The 25,170-nt window shown below is 37.8% G+C and overlaps 4 protein-coding genes across 5 annotated transcripts; 2 read left to right on the forward strand and 2 right to left on the reverse strand.

Moving 5' to 3' along the window:
- Nucleotides 1-1,765: 1,765 nt before the first annotated feature.
- LOC121740513 lies at nt 1,766-5,468 on the forward strand. Its single transcript, XM_042133232.1, has 4 exons — nt 1,766-3,389; nt 3,582-3,759; nt 4,563-4,637; nt 5,366-5,468. The coding sequence occupies exons 1-4, from the start codon at nt 1,766-1,768 to the stop codon at nt 5,466-5,468; spliced, it is 1,980 nt and encodes a 659-aa protein (XP_041989166.1).
- Nucleotides 5,469-8,013: 2,545 nt separating this feature from the next.
- On the forward strand, nt 8,014-12,692 carry LOC121740303 (RE1-silencing transcription factor-like). Its single transcript, XM_042132974.1, has 3 exons — nt 8,014-9,254; nt 9,373-9,609; nt 10,212-12,692. Exons 1-3 carry the CDS (start codon nt 8,099-8,101, stop codon nt 12,158-12,160), a joined length of 3,342 nt encoding a protein of 1,113 aa, XP_041988908.1. The 5' UTR covers nt 8,014-8,098; the 3' UTR covers nt 12,161-12,692.
- Nucleotides 12,693-12,959: 267 nt separating this feature from the next.
- On the reverse strand, nt 12,960-14,123 carry LOC121740306. The gene is made up of 2 exons (XM_042132977.1): nt 13,753-14,123; nt 12,960-13,345 (listed from the first exon to the last, which is right to left on the reverse strand). The coding sequence occupies exons 1-2, from the start codon at nt 13,982-13,984 to the stop codon at nt 12,978-12,980; spliced, it is 600 nt and encodes a 199-aa protein (XP_041988911.1). The 5' UTR covers nt 13,985-14,123; the 3' UTR covers nt 12,960-12,977.
- A 3,394-nt stretch (nt 14,124-17,517) lies between these two features.
- On the reverse strand, nt 17,518-22,548 carry LOC121740304 (zinc finger protein 660-like). Of its 2 annotated transcripts, none has more exons than XM_042132975.1 (7): nt 22,039-22,548; nt 21,745-21,869; nt 21,469-21,601; nt 20,360-20,533; nt 19,501-19,656; nt 18,582-19,200; nt 17,518-18,285 (listed from the first exon to the last, which is right to left on the reverse strand). In XM_042132975.1, coding segments are annotated over exons 1-7 (1,542 nt in total). In that variant the 5' UTR covers nt 22,373-22,548; the 3' UTR covers nt 17,518-18,284. The 2 variants fall into 2 exon arrangements, with proteins under 2 accessions (XP_041988909.1, XP_041988910.1); XM_042132976.1 differs by having other exon boundaries at nt 18,578-19,200.
- Nucleotides 22,549-25,170: the final 2,622 nt, after the last annotated feature.

Here is a 25,170-nt window from a genome sequence, read left to right on the forward strand (position 1 = left end):
AGTGAGACAGACAGACAGACAGACAGACAGAGATACTTTCGCATTTATAATATTAGTATGGATTAGTATAGAAGTATAGATACATAAAATATATTTAAGTAAAAAATAAAACACCATCTGTTGAATCGTATTAGAACTAAAATAAAATAAAACGCCATCTGTTGAATCGTATTAGAACTAAATTGCATCGATATATTTCTGGATTTTTTATAATATTATACATAAAATATATTTAAGATTTTTGAAATATTATTTTAATACACATCCAAGACCCAGGAACATTGAAAACTTGTTCCGCCTGCGGGACTCGAACCCAGGACCCCCGGGATGAGCGCTGGCCTGCGCAATGCGAATAAATTTTCATCGATATTTTCATGGAAATAAGATATTTTCCCACATCAAAATGTAGCCTATGTCCTTTCTCAGACTCTAGAATAACTGTGTACAAAATTTCATTGCAATCGGTTCAGTAGTTTTGGCGTGAAAGCGAGACAGACAGACAGACAGACAGACAGACAGACAGAGATACTTTCGCATTTATAATATTAGTATAGATTAAATAAAAAATTTGCCACTAGAACAGACTCAAAATTCAAATTACACATTTTCGTAACTGGCTACACTCGTGAGCACAGAATACAAAATATTACTCGTCGTGACTCATCAGTCATCACCAGTGATCGGAATAGGGTGAGTATATTTACCTACAGTTTAACGAACAGAGACGGAAATCGGAGACTTCTTTACGACTAAAAATTTTTTTACCGGTAAATTTACCGGAACTTTGATTATGCAACTTTTTAATAGCTAAATGCTTCAATAAATCTTAATTAATGTTAGAAAAAAAAAACGTATATAAAAAAAATATTTTTTAATTAATAAAAAAAAAATGTTTGAACATTTCAATATAACATGACTATAATATATTAATGACTTTCTTGTCCTAAAAGACATATTTATTATAAAGTATAAATAAATATAAATATACACCCTATTACTAATAAATAAATAAATAAATAAATAAATATAAATATAAATATTACACCTTATTACTAATAAGGTGTAATATTTATATTTATTTATACTTTATAATAAATATGTGTTTTAGGACAAGAAAGTCATTAATATATTATAGTCATGTTATATTGAAATGATCAAACAATTTTTTTTTATTAATTAAAAAATATTTTTTTTATATACGTTTTTTTTTTTCTAACATTAATTAAGATTTATTGAAGCATTTAGCTATTAAAAAGTTGCATAATCAAAGTTCCGGTAAATTTACCGGTAAAAAAAATTTTTGTTGTAAAGAAGTCTCCGATTTCCGTCTCTGTTCGTTAAACTGTAGGTAAATATACTCACCCTATTCCGATCACTGGTCATCACTCATCACTCATCACTCTTGACTCTCGTGAGTTATACTTGAGTAGTAAAGTAGTAAGTAGTAACTAGTGAGTATGTTGTTACTACTTGTGTACTATTGTTCTCTAGATAAAAATTACGTAAAGTATAGTCTGTCAAGAAAATGAAGAAATTCAAAAGTGACAACATCGTAGTGTCATCCTTTTTTTCTTATATTGATATTGTCCACGCATGGACATCATGGCATAAGTCACTCACGCATATAAATAAAATATGTAAGCGAAGAGGTGGCTATATAACAGGGTGGAATAGGTACGTCGCCGGCCTGCACGGTGAGGCTCGGCTTAAGTTTCAGCTATGGGTATTGGCCGGTCGACCCCCAAGTGGTAGTGTGCATAGCGAGATGGTTGAGGCTAGAAGACGTTTCAAGGCCAAATTGAGGTGGTGTCAGAACAGGCAGGAACAAATTAAAATGAATATCCTCGCTACTAATCACCATCGTAAAGACTTTAAGAACTTTTGGAAAACGACAAATAAAATGAATATTAAGCCCAGCCTCCCCGTGTGCGTTGGCGGTGTTACTGACCACAAGCAGGTAGCGGACGCTTTCAGGGTGCACTTCTCTGTGCGCTCGCCTCTGACTTCGTCCGATCCGAGAATGAGCGATACTGAGACCATGATGAATAATCAAAACACTAAAATACCAGCAAAATTAGTGTCCAGAATCATCTCCAAAATGCAACGGGGAAAATCCCCGGGTCATGATGGTCTCAGTATTGAACATTTTAAGTATGCGGGGGTTCATTTGCCGCGAGTGCTGTCTCTGTTTTTCACTCTGTGCATAGGCCACACCTACCTGCCCGAACCACTTATGCGTACACTAGTAGTGCCTGTAGTGAAAAACAAAACGGGTGACACATCCGATATGAACAACTACCGGCCCATCTCTCTCACTACTACCGCGGCGAAGGTGCTTGACAGTGTGTTGAATGGTTTCCTTGCCGAGTATATCGAGGTCAGCGATGCTCAGTTCGGCTTTAGGGCAGGAGTATCGACTGAGAGTGCCATTTTTTGCCTTAAACACGCTGTCAAGTATTACACCGCGAGGAGGACGCCGGTATACGCGTGCTTCCTCGACTTGTCGAGGGCTTTTGACCTGGTTGCCTACGATATCCTATGGAACAAGTTGAGGGGCTCGGGTGTGCCGGACCAGTACACCGCCCTCTTCAAATACTGGTATGCTCACCAGACAAACCGAGTGAGATGGGTCGGTACACTGTCGGATGAGTATATAATGAACTGTGGCTTGAGGCAGGGGGGGTTGAGCTCCCCATTACTGTTCAACCTTTATGTAAATCAGCTTATCGAGGAACTGAGCAGCACTCATGTCGGCTGCCACATTGACGGAGTGTGTGTCAACAACATAAGCTACGCGGACGACATGGTTCTGCTCGGTCCCTCGATAAGCGGACTTAGAGAACTCCTGTCGATTTGTGAGAGATACGCGGAGGCGCACGGCCTGAAATATAACTCAAATAAGAGTGAAATACTCATATTCAAGGCACCGAAACAACAGCCCAGGCGTGTGCCTCCAGTCTATCTTAATGGGGTGGCTCTTAAGGTCGTCGATAGCTTTAAGTATCTCGGTCACATTGTAACCAGTGACCTACGAGATGACAGCGACATAGAGCGGGAGCGCAGAGCGTTGGCGGTGAGAAGTAACATGCTCGCCCGCAGGTTTGCTCGCTCCACTGCAGACGTCAAAACAACTCTATTTAAGGCGTTCTGCCAGTCTTTTTATACGAGCGGTCTGTGGGTGTCATACACGAGTCGAGCCTACAACGTTCTGCGCGTTCAGTATAACAACGCTTTTAGGATGCTGTTGCGACTGCCGTGGCGCTGTAGCGCATCAGGGATGTTTGCGGAGGCCCGTACTGATGGCTTTCACGCTATCATGCGCAAAAAAGCCGTCTCCCTGCTGCAACGTGTTCGCGGCTCTCGGAACAGTATCCTAAAAATGATTGCAAGTAAACCAGATTGCCCAATTCAAAGGCACTGGGTGGAGGTAGCACTGGGCCTAAAATAAACATTATAATATTGTTACTAACAATACTAACATAGGTTAAGTCATGCATTGTTACTAACACATCTACTAATATTTTTATGGGTTGATGAAGCCTGAAATAAACATATTTTATTTATTTATTTTTATTTATAAGTGCGATGTCCCTTGCGCACGGACCTCGCGGACCTGCGGTGGTGCCGGGGGACAAGGCGGAACGGGTTTGGAGCGGCGACGGCGGCGAGCTGCGCGGCGGGGCTCGCTCTCTTCTTCCCGAACCACCGGCGCACGCGCACGTCCACTAAATATTACCAATATACCAACATTGTAAAATCGTAATATATCGGAGTTCTATCTTTTACCTCTTTCATTTGAACTACTAGTAGATAGGACCCGACATTTTTGGTCCTTCGTCATTACTCATTACCAGCGATTTGGAGTGCAGCTTGGACTTTGCATAACTCCTTTGTCCAAGAAGAGCCACTTGGGACGGAAACAAAGGAACATCAAGAGGAGCATTGGGACGACAAACAAATAGAACGCAGAGGATGGAAGTTAACTCCATAAGGTCTAATGGAACAAAAATAAAACTAGGTGTGCCGCAAGGGTCCATTTTAGGGCCTTTTCTTTTTCTTATCTATATAAATGATTTACCTTATCTTGTTAAAGATAAGATAGATAGATAGATAGATTCTTTATTGCTCACATTAACTAAATAATACAATAATGTTACTAAAACTAAACATAACAAAAAACTTATATGTGGGCAAGGGCGGCCTTATCGCTATGAGCGATCTCTTCCAGGCAACCCTACGAGAGAGGAAAATTTAAACTAAAAGTAGTAGGTATGCGGGGTAAAGAATACGTCAGCTAAATTAATAAAAAATAAATAATAATAAAATAAAAAAGACAAGAATATTAAATAAATATAGTTTACAATTGGATATCAAACTGAGCAAAAACACTATAAGTAATGTAATGATTGTTAAAATAAATATATTTTATAGACTTACATTCTACTTGTAATATTACATACTTATTATATAATATTCTAAATAAATAAAGACATTTATACCCATTATAAAATTAAACAAACAGTTAATATCAGCAATTACTAGCAAGAGACCTTACTCCTCAGATGTATATGTAGCTTTGATTTAAAAGAAGCTAGTGACTGCGACTCGCGAATCTCTAGTGGCAGATCATTCCACAAGTAAGTGGCCTTCACGGCGAAAGAATCCGCAAAATATCCCGACTTTGTAAAAGGTGCTAATAGTTTATTATTATGAACAGATCGTAACACACGCTTATGGTCTGCACTACGATACTGAAAGCGATCCTTAAGGTAGGGGGGAGAGCGGGGATCATTAAGGATATTATATAATAGGACCAGGACATGCTCCTCCCGGCGGAGTCTGATGGGCAGCCACCCGAGTTTCTGGCGAAATTCAGTGACGTGGTCGAACTTGCGCAGTCCATATACGAATCTGATGCAGATGTTTTGTAATCTTTCGAGTTTATTGAGTTGTGCTTCGTTGAGATCTATTAAACAAACATCTGCATAGTCGAGGATAGGTAGAAGTAAAGTCTGCGCAAGCTCGATTTTAGTCTTTACAGGGAGTAAATTTTTCAAGCGATTTAGTGAGCCCACCGCCGCAAAAAACTTTCGACTGGTTTCAGAAATGTGATGTGACCATTTTAAAGTGGAGTCGAAGTATACACCCAAGTTTATTGCCACATTACTACAAGGTAAGGCTACATTGTTAAAGGTAATACTAGGCAGAGTATCATAATTAGGCCGGTTTATTTGTTTCGAACTACCAATAACAATAATTTGAGTCTTTTTGGGGTTGACTATCAGACCATGGCCCTGGCTCCAACGAAGTATAATTGCAAGATTCATATTGATAGCTGCAATTGCAGACTTCAAATCATTTGCAGGTGCATGGGTGTAGATTTGAAGATCGTCTGCATAGAGGTGGAAGAGGCAGGTGAGGAGCGGAGTGAGGAAATTAATAAAAAGGGAGAAAAGGAGAGGGGATAGGACACCACCCTGAGGAACGCCAGCTGCAATATCACAGTAACCAGATATTCGATCATTAATTCGTATACATTGCTGCCTACCAACAAGATAGCTACGAAACCACTCCATCACAGGATCCGAGAATTGAAGCGCACCTAGCATAGCAATGAGGATGTCGTAGTCCACGGTATTAAAAGCATTACTGAAATCTAGCAATGCTAGAACAGTAAGTTGCTGGTTAGACATGGCAAAGCGTATGTCATCAGTCACCTTGGTTAAAGCAGTCACAGTACTATGTCCCGGACGAAAACCAGATTGGAAAGGACTAAGCAAACCATTGTAGTTTATGAAAGAATTTAATTGCTGGTAAACAAGGCGCTATATGCGATAAGCATGAGATAGTACTTTTTGCTGATGACACTTCACTAATTTTTAATGTGAAGAGGCGACAATTTAATGATGACGAGGTAAATAGTGCTCTCCCAAAAATAGTACATTGGTTTAATGCTAATAATTTACTTTTGAACTCTAATAAAACAAAATGTTTAAAGTTTATCTTGCCAAATGTTAGGCAAGTACAAACCAATGTATTATTAAATGATGAGAAAATGAATTTAGTAGACACCACCGTATTCCTAGGCATAAAGCTGGATTGTAAGTTACAATAGGGTCCACATATTGCAAAACTGGCAGATAAGCTTAGTTCTGCAGCGCTGTTAAAAAAATTCGTGAAATCACTGATGTAGAGACCACGCGATTAGTTTACTTTAGCTACTTTCATAGCATAATGTCTTATGGCATCCTCTTGTAGGGAAACGCGGCGGACATTAATACAATATTTGTGCTGCAGAAGCGAGCTATTCGTTCTATTTATAAGATGTCGTCTTTGGAATCTCTAAGAGAAAAATTTAAAGAAATAAGAATTCTGACCGTCACATCTCAATACATTTTGGAAAATCTCTTATATGTTAGAAAGAACATAAATATTTTCAAAAAGAAAAGTGATAATCATAATGTAAATACTAGAAATAAGAACAAGTTAGCAATACCAATGTTCAGACTAGCCAAAATAAGCAAATCCTTTAAAGGCCAAAGGCCTATACAAGAAAATCCCAGAAAATGTTCAAAATCTACCTTTAAACAAATTTAAAAAAGCAGTTAAAGAACGTTTGTGTGTTAAAGCGTATTATAAAGTCAATGATTTCTTCGAGGACAGCACACCTTGGGAATAGGGTGGCTCCATGCAGATTACTTTTCTTTTAATTTTGTTACATGGCTGTAAGCCATAACATTGTAATTTTCCATTTTTTTAGTAAAAGATGGCCCCGTGCGAGTTTCTTACGCCGGTTCTTCTCGGCGGGGTAGTTCCCGAACCGGTGGTAGGCAACGTAGTTTCTTCGTTCGACTTTCAAAAAGTGTATCATGATACCCATTTTGAATAAAAATATATTTTATTTATTATTTATTTATTAACATTTAATTTTGTATTTTATTGTAATTTATTTACATGTAAAGCTAGAAACTATATTAATTAACGTATTCCAAATTCCGTTCCTGTTATTCCTTCCGCTAGTTCCTTACCTTTTACTCGTCTGTGGCACAACATACGCAAAATTGTGTCAAGTTGCCAAGAAAAAAAAAACTGAAAGAGTTTTGGCGGGCATGTCACTTTCAAACTTCTTCTACTTTTTATTGTTGGTGTGGTTTTTATTATTTTTTTGTGATGAATATCAAAAACCCAAATTGTGTTATTTGGGATTTTGATATTCATTATTGGCAAATTACGCAGATTCTGGGCCAGGGGGGGGGCAAATCAGATTTTTTATAAGCTAGGTGTTTATAAAGAATAAAAATTAATAATTTTTTGTTGTATTTTTATAGATGAAAGTACTAGATAATATACTTAGTAGGGACGTCAACATGATCCAGGGGGGGGCAGCTGCCCCCCCCCTCGGTACGCCCATGCATAGGTACTATCAGAGGAGTTGATTCCTTTGCAAATCGGGGACCTAAGTAGTTTGGTTGCGTTACGTCAAACCCAGCTCACAGATCACAATTAACATTGATGATTGGATTGACATATTCGACCAAATAACGTTGGTCTGTCAATTGCATAGGAATCAACTTCCTCGATGGTACATAAGAATAATAATTATTATTATTTCATAATAATATTGTATTATTTTCAAATTATATTCAGATAGGTTGTTGTTGTCTTTACGTTATTTAGTGGAATTCTGGTGGTTTGAGAGGCGATTTAGGTTTTAGCGGTTTCTGGTGCTTTACGCTGCTGAATTTGGTGGGTTAGTAAAAAAAAAGTTGGCAACACTGGTAATTGGTATTCCCTGGTATTACCGATAGTTGTCTACCCATACGCCATCTAGTTACTGAAATGGAAACTTTCGTTTTTTAACTCATAACATAATCATTTGCAAAAGAAAAACAATTTCAAATTTGACTTTGATGGCTGTCAAAATTGACAGCAGCAACCATCTGATTGCGCTCATTTATTTATATTTTGATTTAAAGTCATTTTTCTTTCTAATCAATATACCTTTAACTAATCTGTGTTTTTAATTTCAAAATAAAATTACGATTTACATCTTCTCTACGAATCGAAATGTCGATTTTCGTGTAAGATACTTTCAGCCATGGCTTCGCAATACTTTGTGAATGTATCTAAAGTACCTAAAACAAGTGAAAATGATAGTAAACCAAGTATAGTTAAAGAAAAAGTTATGTCCTACGAGGAAAAATCTGTAGGGTCAACCAATTTTTTTCAATGTGAAGCTTGCCCTTACATGGCACTCGCCGAGGATGACATCAAGTTTCATTTATTTACTGAGCACCCAGATTTAGCAAAGAAGAATGGGCTAGCTGATAACATTCAAATATCATGTCCAGGATGTGCGAGCGTATTCGATGCAGAAAGCACCTTAAGAACACATCTGCGAAACCATCACAAAATGGGGATAAAAGACGTGAAAAAAATGGTAAAGAGCTTGGTTCAAATAGCATTAAAAAATGTTAAGTTAAAGAAAGAAATCGCATCTAATGATACTCCTCCAACTCCGCAAGACATGGCCGAGGTAAAAATGCCACACATAATAGAAATTGTACCTGAATTTAACAATACTATGAATGAACAACTACCAAAGGGAGTTGCATACATATCTGTAGATGAGTTGAATAAAATGTCCACACCTAATTTTGAGAAAATAGACCCTAAGGAAGTAATTCAGGAGGCGAGTATCAATATTGTGTATGCTAATGATTTAACAACACACTCGCAGTATATAAATGTTTCAAATGCAAATACTTCCAACTCGTGCAATGCTATCCAGGTTTCGAGTGTAACACCTGACCTCATATCATCTGTACAGCAATGTGCGGTAGCTGCAGACAAATCACCTCCACATCCCAGGGATCCCAGCAGCCATCTCCCTCACTCTTCACAGAGAATAGAGCCTAGGCTAATGCCATATCCACCTAATTACAAGGAAAGAACTATAAGAGAGGACCCAGAAACAGCTGGTGTTATGTGTTCCATTAACAATTGTCATATTAGACTCAAGGACCCTAATAATTTGTCATACCACAGAAAGTGTCATTTCAATGGTAAACTGAAGTGCCCCGAGTGTTCAACATTATATCTGACTGTTGAGTTACTACACACTCACCTTTGGAAAGTACATGCAGTGGATCTTGAGTTGCACACTTGTGAAATTTGTGATTATAAAACTTTCCAACGTTACAGACTTCTTAACATACACATGAAATGTCATGGAAATGTTAAAAACTATCCGTGTAAGCTATTATATAATTATGAAACAATCTGTAGAAAGCTTAAAGCTATTCTACTATCCAATGGTATTCAATTATTATTAATCCCTATCCGAGTATTGACTGTTTGCTATTTTTACAGGTTCTATATGTAACAAGACTTTTAAAAATACACATCAACTCTCTAAACACAAGCTAACACACAAGAAAGGTGTGAAAGCCCAATGTCACATTTGTGAAAAATGGTTTAACTCTCCAGAAAGACTGAAAATTCACCACTCAACTGTACATGAAAAATTAAAACAATTTAAATGTGGCCACTGTGATTACGCCGCTGCCAGGAAAGTGGAGTTGAAGCTGCATTTGAGATCTCATACTGGTATGAAATTATAATTAACTCACTTTTTGTATAACCTAAACTTGTGCAGCGATGGTTCAAAAAATCCCAATTTTTTTAATGAAATAAGGGCAAATTAACAAACGGGTCACCTGATGGAAAGCAACTTCCGTCGCCCATGGACACTCGCAGCATCAGAAGAGATGCAGATGTGTTGCCGGCCTTTTAAAAGGGAATAAGGTAATAGGAGGATAGGGATGGGAAGGGAATGCAATAGGGGAGGGTAGGGAAGGGAATAGGGTAGGGGATTGGGCCTCCGGTAAACTCACTCACTCGGCGAAACACAGCGCAAACGCTGTTTCACGCCGGTTTTCTGTGAGAACGTGGTATTTCTCCGGTCGAGCCGGCCCATTCGTGCCGAAGCATGGCTCTCCCACGTCTATTTTTTAATTCATGACTCCTAAATACAAATAGTTTATTGACCATAATAATGTTTACAACAACAAAATGGTCTGTAACATGTGACCATGAGAAGGGAAAGGATTGTTACCATTTTCCCAGTAGTGACAGCTACACCAGGATTATCAGTAGTCATATTATTTTTATTAATGGTTAGGTTATTTAATGATATTTTCAATTTTCAGGTGAAAAGCCTTACAGCTGTGACCAGTGTAGTTATCGTTCTTCTGACCACAATTCACTGCGACGCCACAAGAAGATTCATTCCAAAGAAGAATCATACAAATGCAAATATTGCCCCTTTACATCCATACAGTCCACTTCATTCACCAAGCACATGATATCGAACCATCCTAATATGTCATCAAAAGAAATTCATAGTTGTCCATATTGCCCATTCAAATCAATAAACAAGAAAAAATTTGTCATTCATCTCACCACACATAGTGAAAAAGAGGGTATAAAAATGCTACTCGAAATGAACGGAAAATCAAGCAAGCCAAGTTGGACAATTCCCAGTGATTCGTCGGACAAATCCGACATGCCGAACCTCGATAAAGAGCAGGACGGCGCGACGAACACCAGACCGACCAATTCCATCGTTAACTCGATACCCATCGAAGTTTACGACTGCGATAGTTTACCTGAAAGTGTCGCTCAGGAATACCCAAAAAATTACCACAAGGACACCACGAGTGACACGCAACCCCCCACTTTTAGCAACCAAAACGATACAGTCCCGAGCTTCAGTAGCTCCGAGTACGTCGACGATAACAACTCCGACTGCCTGCTGCCGACCCCGCCTCTTCCCAGTTTACATTTCCTGAACACTTCCGCGGTTTCCATGGAACAGAATCACATACAAAGCGACAACATCAATTCTCTCGCTCCGATTCATTCGCCGATAAACACGAGTATGAGCAACAACATCATGAGTAACTTCCCTATTCGACTCCCCCTGGCGCCTCCTCCCGCCCGAGGTAGTATCACCCTGAAGCCGGTCGACAAAATATGTCTCCCGATGTCGAAGGTGACCGGCCCGATCATCAAGCCCATGCAGATACTCCCGGTGCCCTCGAGCCACTCGCCGATCAACATTACGGCCGAAACGGACGGCGTTCCGAGGAAGAAGCCTAAAATATCGGTCAAGAGTAATCTCATACTGAAAGGTCCGGATCAAGTGAACATGTTTCATTCGCAGCAGCAGATGGCTTTCAAGCGTCTGGAGGACAACGAGAGGTTCGGCCTCCCGCCCGTCGTCACCTTCAACAACCTGATAATGCAGCTGCAGCCGGAACCCGCCCTCAGCGAGTCTCCGAACACCATAATGTCGTACCCGCAGGACAACCTGAGCGACAACGCGCCGACGCCGCTCGGCAGCGATATAAGCGAGGACCCCCAGATTTTCTCCTTCAACCCTCAGATGAACGTCAACTCCATGAGCATGATACCCCAGACGCAGGCGACCGATCCCAGCTACATCAAGTTGGAGGCGACGATCAAGCAGAACACGCAGTCGCCGAGCCTGGAGAGGATGTGCAACCCCATCCTTCTGAGCAACCAGCCGATGGCCCGGGAGTACAAGGCCTCGCCGCCCCTCGAGGACATACACAAGAACATGAGCGAAATAAAGAACGAAGTGAAATCGGACGCGTTCTACAATATGTCCTTGAATTCTTCGGCTAGCAACCCTCCGGCTATCGACCAGTATTTAATAGACAACATAATTCCCGAGCAGTACTCGCACATCGACCTGTCCCCCGTGGTGCTGCCCGGGTCGGACCAGCAGAATGACGTCATCGAGATCGACGATAACTCCGATGAGAACAAGCTGCTGTCGAGGTTCGATATGAATTTTTCGTTGGAATCTCTGTACTTGATGCACAACGATTTTCATTTTTTAGAAAACGACGGAATCAACGGCGGCGGTTCCGACGCCGTCAACGAAATGAACAGAATGGTTACGGAGGTTCCCATCATAAATCAGAAGGAATGTTTGGAGGTCCTCCCGATAGAAACTAGTCAGGATTGTCCGACGACGATTCAGGGCAAGAAAGATCCGATGATGAACAAGACGGGAAAACAAACTACGAATAAAATCAACGTAAAAAATATAGAACTGATGAAAAATTAGTATACATTTTCAAAATGGCTATATTTTAGTAACGGTAATTATTGTATAAAGTAGGTAGGTCTACGAATAATAAAATATTATTCGTAGAGGTAGGTACTTCGTTTTTCTAATGAGCTTCTTCAGTGAACATGTTACTCTTCTGTAAATATGTATTATAGTTAAATGTTATTATAAATACTCTTATCTGTAAGGGTGATATAAGATATTACATCTGCTAAAAATCTTTATCTAATGTTGATGACACGTCGAGTCTCGACTCTCGAGTAAAACGATTGTTTACTATTACAAACATTTAAGATAATATATATAGACGTGTTTGAAGATTTATCAAAAGACTGTTACTTTTTAAATGTAATTAAAAATATAAGGCAACAATAAAATAATATACTTCATTCGATCCCATAAAAAGTCCGTAATATTATACGGCTTATCCAGAAGCCTGGCAACACTTGTGACAAATAAAATTATGGTTTCCCTGCCCCACCAACATCAACTATCCCCAACTTAGAACATTTGTTTAATTAACAGCTAACTTTCGCACTCAGGCTCGAATATTATTTATAATGAAGATTTTGACATAAGCCCCATACAATATCTGTCAAACGCTTAATTAAATTGAAGTTTAATCATCATTAAATGTTCCTGAGTGCAGCTGTCTTACAAGGAAGTTTCTATAAGTTACAACTTTTAAAAATATATATAATATTTCAGTAGTAAAATGTTTAAAAATGATAAGTTTTAAATACTCCGTAAGTGCTATTTTATAATGAGTAATAACTAATTTAAAGATGGAACTACACAAATAAAACAAAATGAATTAGGTGACAACTTCTTTCCTGGTGTACACAGCTATGTAGTCTTTAGTTTGTCCAACTTCTTGAGATCTATACAATGACCACTCTGCGCCCAAATCGCCAAAAGGCTTGGGATCTGTGTGTACATATTTATCACCACTGGGTCCAATAATTATGAGGGTTCCACCCGTAAAATATTTTAAGTATTCATTAAATGCATCTCTGTTATTAAAATAACAGAAGAGTAAGGCTGCATTCTGACATTTTTGCAGCAAACTAATCATGTCCTTGTCTAATGTAGGTTGTGTGATAAGGAGAGGTATAAAAGTGGGCGGGGCATATTTACACTGCCACCAAACTCCGTCTACTTCTACACCCGACACTTGGATTCCTGCAAAAAAATCACACCGTCCGTTAGATGCTTTTTAAGACTACTCTTATTTACACAGTATTTTAAGTTACTTAAAGTTAGCTTAAATGTTCAAATTTAATGATTTATTAAACATTGTCTTTACATGCGATAGCAAGACATGTCATACTTAATATATTATGTGGTAGGTAGGTACATGTATGACCAGCGCCGTAAATAGGGCGGTGCCACCGGTGCTCAGGCACAGGGCGTAGACTCTGGGGGGGCGCAAGAATGGCCAGACCAGAGGGGCCTATACGTAGCATTGCTCGGGTACCTATATCTAAAAAGAAACAGGGGCACAGTTATAGAATCTCGCACACGGCACAGGGCGCAAAAAAGGCTATTTACGGCACTGTGTATGACGGACAAGTGAATGCATGAATTACCTGTGACTTCTTTGATCATCCACTCCAACAGGCCGGACCCACAGCCAATGCTTAAAATTTCATTACATTTTAAATCTCGCATACATTTGCCGATAAAGTTAAAATTCTCCTCAGTGGGGTATACCCAGAGCACCTTGTTTCTGTCTGGATGGTCGCGGTACGTGTCCACGATAGCTTTCCAATCCTTTTTATGGTATAAATCCAATATAGTAGCAACAATGTCTTCATCCATCACTCCCGAAAAACTTTAATGCAAAAATGCTTCGACACTACTGGTTGATAAAATACTCTTTTACTTTATTCTTTCGCGAACTAAACTTAACTTTCGTTTTGCTCGTGCAAATATAAAACAAGCAGCGAAAACTATTGGCGTTAAACTGTACCGGGAGAATTTAAAAATCAATAGTTGTTAGGGACGTATTGAGATAGACAAACATCAAGTTAGTTCATTCTTAAGATATACTTTTAACATACATTTTAGGCTTTATTTTATAAGATTATGGGAGTTAAGTTTATACTAGGCTTTCACTGAAGTTTTACAGTAGCCTTGCCATGAGCCAGTAGGTCTTAAGACATCTCTCAGGTTTCTCGTTAAAATGTTGGTAGCGAAGTAAACATTTAAATATGGACGCTTATTTATTTATTATTGGAAAATAATGTGAAGACAGATGTAACCTGCATAAAATTCAGTAATTTAAGACAGGGGTAAGGGGAAGACAGATAGTTAAAACTATTTAAGCCAATCTCCAAGTCAAGGCTAAAAGCACTGTTAGGGAGAATGTTGAAATACCGACAAGAGCTGTCCCGAAATTTAAAAAAAAATTGAAACAGAACTTAGAATACGGCCCTGTTAACTTCCCGTGTATACCTAAACAGAAGTATTGGCAAGCACCCAACCGATTCTGTTCAAAGCACTTTCAAGGTGGAGGCTGACGTCCATTTCTGTGCAGTTACTTCGATAAGTGTTATTTTTAACCCTCGGGCCTTGACGAAAAAAAAGGGGTTGAACGTGTCTGTGTGAGTGTGCCTGTCCGTGATGTATATGGTAGTAATATCCCAAAACGGGTGGACCGATTTTGATCTAGTTTTGTTTAAAAGCTGGTATGATCGAGAGTGTTTTTAGCAATAGTTCATAATCATCAGTCCGCATGCAGATTTGAATTGATGAATGATGATGACAGCTGGATTTTTTTTTCATTTCTCAACTTAATGTTATTAAAATAAGACGCTTAATTCTTTGAAAAATGAATTTTATTAAGGTATTGCGACGTACAAACGATTATACTTACTTTAAAATACATACTTAAAATTCATAACAAAATATAAGTTTCATAACAGCGCTGTAAATGCATATTATTTGTGTTGGGTCCGATGCACACTACAATGGCACAAAGAAACGTCGACAGACTTCAACTGAGGATGTCGGTGTGCACTAGGACTTATCCAGTACAAGTATCAAATCTTTATCATATGTGTTCCATTTACATCTTCATTTAAAAAACGTGTACATCAAGTTTTTTAAATTATAACCTTCTTACTAATAAAAAGATCTACTTTGTGTAAACACTCGTTATCGTTATTATAGACTTTTTTTGTCCCTGTCGGTTGAGCTTCATTTTTAAACTTCATCAAAACATTGTACAACTAAACCGTCTGTATAATATGTAGGTATACACAGTGTAAATCTTTTTAAGAGACGGGTAAAAGAGTCGTTACAGTAACTAACGGTAGGTGAGTAAAATCATTTTGTAGAACCAGAATATTAATTCTGGTTAGGCGTTACCAAACAAATATTGTTTGGATCTACGTCACTGCAAAATACGGGCAAGACATAGGACGTTTAGGGCCTGTTTCACCACTTCCTGATAGGGCTATCCACCAATTAACTTGACAGATCAAGTATGAAGAATTTGTAAAAAAAAGTTGTGAATAGCCTATTAGGCACTTTATCAGAACGTGGTGAAACAAGCCCTTTATAAAATACTAGATGACGCCCGCAACTCCGTTGCGCCAAAATTCGTTTATCGCGCAACCGTAAATTTTTCCGGGATAAAAACTATCCTATGTCCTTTCCCGGGACTCAAAGTATCTCCATGACAAATTTCAGCAAAATCGGGTCAGCGGTTTGAGCGTGAAGAGGTAACAGACAGACAGACACACTTTCGCATTTATAATATTAGTATGGAAGTATGGATTGCACATTGGTATTAAATTGGCAGGTTAGGTTTTTTAGCTGTGTTTACATAATACATTCAGCGACTAATCGACATCGATAAATCAGTATTTAAAAAAGGCATAGGGCCACAACTTGTAATACGGTACCATCTTGAATGCGAGGTCAATGTAAGATTGAAGACATTGTTAGTTTGGCTAAGCAAGACTCATTGCCAAAATCCTGTTTTGGCGCGTGGATAACTTTGTCGTAAGGTCGCGGTCGTGGACAACAGCTGTCACTCAAGATGATATAAGGTTGGGTTGCACCAGAGGCGTGGTTATAGTTAAAGTTAAATATGGCGTCCAAACACCCCATATTCACATACGACATCTGTAAATTTTTCCGGTTATAGTTAAGGTTAAAGTCAAAGTCAGTTGGTACAACCCAGTCTAAATCTTAATTTGGTCACATGCAAAATTATTATACTTGTTTTGTTAGGGACGAATATGGGACCACGCGTCAAAACTCCCTTGTAGGGTAGGATTTAACAATGAATGACATTATTGCGTCTCCGGCTATTATATTTATAACAGTTAAGATACATAAACTAATAATACCAAGTATTGGGTAAATGCTCGAGTTATTTTCTGAACGTCACCTTACAAATATTATCTTAGCGTGTTTGTAAGGAGTGATGCGTACAAAAATAGTTCAGCTTAAATAATTGCGAAATGTTAAAACGTTCTTATATAAAATATTTCGTGAGATCAATGTTAGAGATCGCGTTGTTCAGTCGTTATCTTCAGTGGTGACGTAACGACAACTTACAACACACGCCACCCATAAGAGGACATTTGGGGACACGGCCCCAAGTTGCATTCGATAATTTCAACACAGAAGTTATAAAACAACCGCGAGTCGGACTCGCGCACGAAGGGTTCCATACCATTCAAAAGCAAAAAATTGTTTTTGTATGGGAAAAACACAATTTTTGGTCTATTTTTGCTCTAAAACGATACGGACTTGGCCGATTTTTTGTATCTTCCTTATCAAAAGAAACTTAGCTGTAGTCTGAGTTTTAATCTTAAAGTCTTGCGCACAGGTAGTTAAATGTTTAATATAATATATGGGTTCGTAGTTGATGTCAGATAACACAACTTTGAGGAGGGTGGCATATTTTGTATGTATTCCGTTACATCACCAGTGTTCAAAGTCTCGATGCTAGGTCATTGCTGTAAATCACACAATGTTTTTGGCAGACCGAGCTCTTTACAACTACGTTGAGTACATTTTTATATCAATTTAAAATTCTAAAGTTTTCGTAAACAGTCTTTTGAACATTGCCAATACGTCAATATGGTAACTTTTACATTCCTATAACATATCTATCACCGAATAATATAAGACGAGACTTCATTACGAAACAAATAGAAATTTAATCTTAAAACTAATAGTAAAGAAGCAATATTTAAAATGTAATCTTGATTTTAGTGTTGCTGTAATTTAATTTCATTTATAAATTTCGCCAAAAATATAACAGAAAATCACAATAAATTTCTTTTGAGATCAAATTAATTTTGGTCCTTCGAGCCGAATATATATTTTTTGCAATCGTACTCAAAACTAAAGGAGAACAACTTAGAGCTAGTACACACTACGCGGCTTACCTACACGTCTTGGACGCATTCGTACACGGACTCTAGTTCATACACAACTTATATAAATTCATACAAAAAAATTTCGAAAACAGAGGCACAGCACAATCACTCATTGCGTATAAATCATTTTAGCTCATTTGGATTCTCAAACTTTTCTTGTGGTCAGACCACGCGTTTTCTTAAACTCATTGATGTTTTTACTCTAAAGCTTAAATGTAATTATAAGTATTCAGAGAAGCGTTAAAATTATTTCATTGCAATTGAAAAGTAAAAAATATATATTTATACTAAAAAATCTACTCGGTTTTCAGAATATCCATCCCACTGCTTCATTATTTTAGCATTTACTTTATTGCTTTCATTTATGATAATCCTTAAGAATCTATGTAACAGAATGAAGCTTAAAGTAAATTTTATTTACTTTTCTTACCTAAGTCTGACAAACTATGGATACCTAGCAATCGCCTACAATTACAGTAATAAAGTACTTACCTATATATTATTATTACAGCTCGTATGTAATATAGAAACTTAACCCTTAAAGACCAGACTATAGTTTCACTGCTCGTTTCGTATTGCTAGTTGTAGGATAATATCTACGTGATATATTCACCATCTAGCCTAAAATATATATATCGATATAAAAATTAACATATACCTCTAAAATTACCCAGTACATGGGGTGATCGCTTAGCAATCATTCAGCCTTCTCTTACATACCTGAAACAAGTATTTACATTATTGATTTTTAACAGAAAGAAACATAAAGATATAGTTAAAATTTTACTTGTGTGTAAGTACAAGTGGTTGTAAACTAGTTCCTCGAGACTTAAAATAATAGAAAGGTAGAAAGGAGTAATTTTCAAAAAGTAAAGTAACTATGTATTAAGAAGTAAAAGTTATGGCACCGAACCAAGAAGTCTCCACTGAAAAGGAGCCGAACTTTAGAGTTAAAGGGCTCCATTCTTAAGTGTTGAATGTATGATTTAAGAACGACAAATGGATAATGTACTCACTAATTGATATCCTGCTCCATCTTTTTCCTCCAGTGCATTTTTGGATTCTGGATCACCTCATTCGTGTCCTTCTCGAGTTTCTCGTACAGGATCTTCTTGTAGATCTCCATATTCTTGATCGGCGGGGCCGGGTCGTTGCCGTTGGGTATGTAACCTCTCTGCACGCTGCGGAACTTCTCTTGGTCTATGGGAGGGAGCGGTACGGTGGCCTTGCGTATTTTGTGGACATACTCGTTCTCCGGACAGGATTTCTTGTCGCTTTCGGCGTTTCGTTTTTCGACGATGACGCTCTGTCGGGCGTTGTTCGCCTCTATAATGGACAGCTTGTCGACTTCACTTTTCTTCGGAAGTTTATCGGCCTCGTCGATGTGTTGCTGCATGATATCCTGCGGTATCGGCGGCAGGGGGTTGAGTATCTCGAGTTTGGTCTTCTCGATCTTCTCGTATGTCTCGTCGGAGAGGTCCGTGTGGGGGTTGGCAATCTCCTTGAGCGCGCTCTCGTCGCACTCGACGGCCATGGCGGGGACGTACTCGGGGTGGGTGTTGCGGATGTGACGCTCGAGGTTGTCCTTCCTCCTAAACCGACGGTTGCACACCTTACACCGGAAAGGCTTGGAATCTGTAAATATAACAATGTATTCTTTAATATTCATAGTAGTAGATAAGTATTCAATTTCTTCAATTTTCAAAAACAAAAAATCCGTCCTCATACAAACTGTGTATGTTTTAAATCACTGAAGGTATTTTAGTATCAGAAAAGTATGAACTTACATAATATAAAAATAGTACTTATATATTTTATTGAAAAAAAAAAAAGGATTTAAGGTACCCCCCCTAGCAACAAACAAATTTGGCTCGCATCAAAACGTACTAGTCCACAAAAAACCTAGTATCATGTAAAAAAATTAGGATCTTTTACCAGAATGCACAGCGGCATGCCTGCGCATGTCCTTTCTGGAGTGGAAGGCCTGCGGGCAGCGTGGGCACTGGTGCGCGCGGCCCTGCGCCCGCCGAGCGCGGCTCTCGCACTCGGCACACCCGCCCGCACCGCCGCCGCAAGCGCACGGTTTCTCCGCTGGAGTGATAGTAACAATTCACTACAATTTTAAGGTATATGATATAGGGAGATGGAGTCGTATACTGTATGGGCGCCGCAGACTCGATCGCACAAAAGTCTGTCGTCTGATCTCCCTTATAGTTACGTTTTAACACTTTCACAGTCCACAGTATCCAAACAGATACGAAAACGTGGTTACCGAAGTGAAAAAAGCATAGAAAAATAAGAAGCATAGAAGCAAATAAAAATTACTTAATAAAATAAAAATACTTTACAATGAATATTTCAGTGGACTTGAGGGACTAGATTTTGTTTTTGCATGGTGGACTGTGAAAGTGTTAAGCATACAAACTGCTGAAATCAGGTACCTATGTCACTATTTATGAACACTTTACTCTCTATACAATATTTCAATTCATTTTATTCGACATTTAAACAAAGCTCAGTATTGGCGGTTATAAACCAATATAAATTTCGAACATTAACCACAAAAAACTTATAAACGTTAAAAAAAGAAATGGGGGCCTAATATGGACCCCTGCAGTACACCTAATTCTATTCTGGGCGAAAAGGTTCCAGCTACTTCTATTCACTTATTCATCAAATAGGATAACGGATGACCCTTATCCTATTTTTACCGGTAATAACTCAAAGGTTCAATGCTAAGTCCCTTCCTTGTTGTTTGTATTTTTGTTTGTTGTAGTTTGTTTGTACTACTTACGGTTATACCCATGTTTGAGCACATGTTTCTTGTAGTTGGAGCTGTCTCTAAAACGCCGACCACAGACCGCGCAAGCGTGCGGACGTTCCTCTGTGTGTGTCAGTGTGTGCTTGCGCAGGGATGTCACATTGTTGAACGCTTTGTTGCATTGAGAACAAGCATACTTCTTCTCTTCTACATAAAAATATGTCATATTAGTTATGTTTAGAGGATTTATACTATGCCACAGAATATATATTAGTAGTACCAACAGAATTCTTACTTGCGAAACCCGTTTAAAGAAATAACGACTCATGTTACGATACTATTAAGTTCAAATTCCGACCGCGCAGTGCTAGGTGCCTACAATTATATTCACCTACATGTCCGCTCTCTGTCTATCGCATAACTCGTACCTTTTCTGACGAAATCAAGGTTTTCGCCTTTTAGAAAACAAAATATTCTTTTTTAATTACTATTGGTATGAATAGCAAACCTTTTTATAGTAATATAAAATTTTAGTAACCCAACCTATATTTTATAGTAATTTTATATATTTGATTACAGTGAAGGAAACTTTTACAATTTAAACATAGTAACTTGTCTTTATTTCTGTGTAGTTTGTGCGTTTCTTTGTATGAAAATGGTTTATTTGCTATGTTTGTATAGTTTTTATCTACTTTTTGTATTTAAATACCTTATTCAAATACATATTTCATTGGCCTTTCTTAATTGTTCATTTTTATAAGATTTATAACAATTTTGTCACAGCAGTTAAATCAGTATCATGAATAAAATTCCTCTATGATCAGTAAACAGTAGATACGCTACGAAAAATCTTGCGCGTACGTCACCGCTCGCTTGTGAGTCCCTACTGATTGGTACTTACAGTTCGATACCTATTCTCGCGAATGGGACAGGCCTGACTATGCAGTATTGGCCTCAAATATTTGTGTTTGAATTTAAAATCATAAATACAATAAATTACATTATATTATAATATGATAACTAACAACCATGTTCAAAGACACATTTTAAAGAATCTGCTGAACAGAATCTGTTGCTTTGCAGGTTATTGTTATACTTATTTTGCTTCTTTGTAATATCATTAACTAAACAAATATACTTACTTGTATGCTTAAGCTTATGACGCTGCAACTTGGACATCTGGAAAAAGCTGTCTCCACAGACATCGCAGGCATATGTTCGTTCATTACGATGAACTCTCATATGATATTTGAAATGAGAATGTGCTGCAAAACTCTAGAAACAAAATAATTTATTTTTGTTTATTGTTCTAATATTGCTAAAATATTGCTAAGTCTGTCCGTCCAAATAATATTTAAAACTATATTGACTATTTCTTATTGTTAAGACTAAATGGATTAAAATTGTACAATCCTTACCTTTTCACATTCTGGACACTGATACGGCTTTCTCTGGCCATTACAATAGGCATGATAAATTACTTGGCTGCGAGCATGAAATGTTTTTTTACATAAGGTACATGTGTATTGCCTCATATCTCCAACTGTAAAAAAAATACATACACATTGATAGGAACTAGAGATCACCCAACGGTCAAAATTTGACCTCAAATAAAAACACTTGCATACTAGTATATAGATATTATGTTTTAGAAAATCTTTAGTATCAGTATGGATATATTATGTTCAAGAAAGATAAAAAGAATTACATACCCAATTCTTCAGTAATATGTGAAATTTCTGGCTTTTTGTTCGTACTAGAATCAAAATCATTTAGTCCATCAACAAATATATCGATGGGTTCGCTATCAATTGTGATTTCGTACTCTTTAACTGTCTCTGATATATCAACAGCCTTTTCTTCATCCACTGGAACTTCATCCTCTTTTTCTTTAGTGCTATTCAAGCAAGCTAAGCATCCTGACTTTTCATGTACAAGGCAATCCATACATTTCACATGACCACAGCTTTCGGTAACCAGACGATTAGTCGTCAAATTTACAGACTTTTTATTGTGGCAATTCACACAAATCTGAGGCGGATTCATGATCGTTTTGCAGGTTATAATAAGTTCTTGATGGTTCTGGACATACCTTCACATATTACTCTTCTCGAATCAGTTGCTTAAATTTACGAATATTTTATCATCATGTAAATCTTGCGACTTATTTACAAACATAATATTAAAAATTACAAAAGCTGTGAAGAAAATCAAAGCCAAAATACAACAGGTGTGTTTCAAAACTTTAAACAGTATACTTATCATTGGCCAACTGATATCTCAAAAGTCAAAACCCAATAAAATCGCGTCAAATGGTGCGTGCTAATGTACTGCTTAAACTATAGGAACACGCCTCCAAATTATGCATTTATGAAACGTCACAACGACATTATTTTTTTTTACAAGAAAATATAATACAAAGAACTCATTAAGCTTCTCTATGTTACGTCATAATATTATTATAATAATAATTATGGCTATAAAAATTAATAAACTATAGGTCTACCAGTAGCCCTAGCATGGCCACAGTAGAAATACGAAAATATAGATAAACTGTGAAGATGAACTGAAGGTGCCGTTCCGATCTTTACCGCGGCTAGAGTCTGGCCAACGAAAGCTGAACCAAGCGAACCGCGGCAAATTTAAAAATTATTTATATGGTATCACATAATGTAGTAGGAAAAAAAGATTTAGATCATTTTCTGCTGATGCTAGATATTATATTACTCCAATGTGCAAAAAGTTATGCACCTGTAAAAGAAAAGTCTAACATAAATTATAGCCTATACTGACTTAGAAATTATATTGCTAACTAAGCCTAAAACTAAGCCTAGTAGAATTGTTTCGAAACCGGTCGTGTTTTTAGCTAATTTTTAGCTAATTAGTAATAATAATAAATGAATACAGTGGAAAAAGTGCACGTAAAATAATTGTGTTTTATTTGTGTTTTTGTCTAATCGGCATTAACGAGAGAGTAGAATATTCGATGGGTAATTAGGTCACAATGGTATGGTGGAAACTTTCCTGTTTCTCATCCGAATCTTCGTGAAGATTTTCAATAAAAATACCATTTATTAAAATAAATAACATGTCTAGTATGAAAAATTAAAAGATCATAAGAGTATAAAATAATAATTATGACCAAGTATCAAGATCATGAAATCGTGCAACCGCAAACCATCGACTGGCAGAATAGTGTTGCCAGTCAAAATAAATGCTTGGTTCAGCTTTCGTTGGCCAGACTCTAGCCGCAACCGACAAAAATTCCCACTTTTTGACACTGAGTATAGTCTGTCAAAAAAGTGAAGAAATTAAAAAATGACAACATCGTAGTGTCATTCCTTTCAAATCAATCTCAGAAAAAAGGGATGACACTACGATGTTGCCACTTTTTAATTTCTTTACTTTCTTGACGGACTATACCTATAGACTATAGTCTATTAGCGTTTTCTGCATCTGAACTGCGCCGGGGCAGGGTGGGCCGACCATACTGCCGATCCACACTCGCGCGCGACAGCGCGCCGCGCATCGCGCCGCTCTATGTTAGATAGCTCATTTATCAAAGAAGGCTATACTTCTTTGATAAATGAGCTATCTAACACTTAAATATTTTTTTATCGGACCAATAGTTCCTATGATTAACGTGTTCAATCAAACAAATAAATATTTTTTAAATCGCTTGACAAAATCGAATCTTGATCTAAATGACTATGAAAAGTACCAATGGGTCATAATAGGCTCATGATTATGATTATGGGATGCATATAACTTTATAAGGTATAATATGGTAGTGATGATGAATGTAATTTGCATAGTAGCATATTATGCTTTCCGTTCTTGAAGCAATGCATAGAAGTTCTCTCAGCACCTTCCCAATCTAATCATGGTATACCTTGGTGCAAAATCTTACCTGTTGATTACATATGCTTAGACTACTTCCCACGAAACCGAAGTCACCACATGTTTCCATATAAATTTTAAGGAGTTCCCTCGATTAGTCATGGCTCCCAGCATCAGATCACCACTTTTGTAAGTATAGTACCAAATTGGGACAACACTCTGTACGCCAAAAGAAAAATTTTGACAATCGGTTCACAAACGGCGGAGTAATCGTTGAATATAAAAAACGAACATAACACCTCCCCCATTTTGAAAGTCAGTTAAAATTGTAGCCCATGTGTTATTCTGATGTATTTAAGCTATATTATTGTAAAGTTTCATTAAATTATTAATACATTCAGTAGTTTTTGCGTGAAAGAGCAACAAACATCCATACATACTTTCGCCTTTATAATATTATAAAGTAAATAAAGTATATAAAGTATAAAGTAGGATTGTTCACTAAACAATGCTGGCATGTCTTGTATGGCAAAAGCCCTTATTAAAATAAAGATTTAAAAAAAATATCTTTGTCGCGGGACAGAAAACCGACAACAATCGGGGAACGGGCCGCGAAGTGCGAAACATATGCGGATCCATAAACCTATACGACAGTATATATTAAGTCTATGTGCGAATCAGATCTCTCACTCATGCTTCGCAGGAATTTCGCGGCGCCGCGGCGGCGTCGAGCACGGTTCGCGCGCTTGTGGTGATGCGGTCGGGGAACCAGCCGCGAAGTGCGAAAAATATGCGAACCGGATCTACACTCACGTTTCGCGGAAATTTACGGCGTCGCGCGCGGTTCGCGCGCGTGTGGGGATGGGGCCATAAAATTAATATACCTATATAGCGGAATAAAGAAAAGAACAAAGGCCTGAGCAAGCGAGATGTTACTATCAGTAACACTGCGTGGTAAAAAGAGATGTGTGATACATGACAGCAGCACTCTTTTTTTGACGTCC

This window comes from Aricia agestis, chromosome 3, assembly GCF_905147365.1.
Source record: "Aricia agestis chromosome 3, ilAriAges1.1, whole genome shotgun sequence".
Lineage (NCBI taxonomy): Eukaryota > Metazoa > Arthropoda > Insecta > Lepidoptera > Lycaenidae > Aricia > Aricia agestis.

Excerpts from the sequence above, each read along its gene's own strand:
- LOC121740513 (XM_042133232.1), top strand. The coding sequence starts at position 1,766 with ATGGTTGAGGCTAGAAGACGTTTCAAGGCCAAATTGAGGTGGTGTCAG. Across the intron at positions 3,390-3,581 it reads TATCCTAAAAATGATTGCAA|TGCGATGTCCCTTGCGCACG; the intron begins GTAAACCAGATT and ends TTTATTTATAAG. Across the intron at positions 3,760-4,562 it reads TATACCAACATTGTAAAATC|ATGTATATGTAGCTTTGATT; the intron begins GTAATATATCGG and ends CTTACTCCTCAG.
- LOC121740303 (XM_042132974.1), top strand. The coding sequence starts at position 8,099 with ATGGCTTCGCAATACTTTGTGAATGTATCTAAAGTACCTAAAACAAGT. Across the intron at positions 9,255-9,372 it reads AAATGTTAAAAACTATCCGT|GTTCTATATGTAACAAGACT; the intron begins GTAAGCTATTAT and ends CTATTTTTACAG. Across the intron at positions 9,610-10,211 it reads GCATTTGAGATCTCATACTG|GTGAAAAGCCTTACAGCTGT; the intron begins GTATGAAATTAT and ends TTCAATTTTCAG.
- LOC121740306 (XM_042132977.1), bottom strand. The coding sequence starts at position 13,984 with ATGGATGAAGACATTGTTGCTACTATATTGGATTTATACCATAAAAAG. Across the intron at positions 13,346-13,752 it reads GATGATCAAAGAAGTCACAG|GAATCCAAGTGTCGGGTGTA; the intron begins GTAATTCATGCA and ends ATTTTTTTGCAG.
- LOC121740304 (XM_042132975.1), bottom strand. The coding sequence starts at position 22,372 with ATGAATCCGCCTCAGATTTGTGTGAATTGCCACAATAAAAAGTCTGTA. Across the intron at positions 19,657-20,359 it reads GCTCAAACATGGGTATAACC|CGGAGAAACCGTGCGCTTGC; the intron begins GTAAGTAGTACA and ends CTATCACTCCAG. Across the intron at positions 19,201-19,500 it reads GCATGCCGCTGTGCATTCTG|ATTCCAAGCCTTTCCGGTGT; the intron begins GTAAAAGATCCT and ends TTATATTTACAG.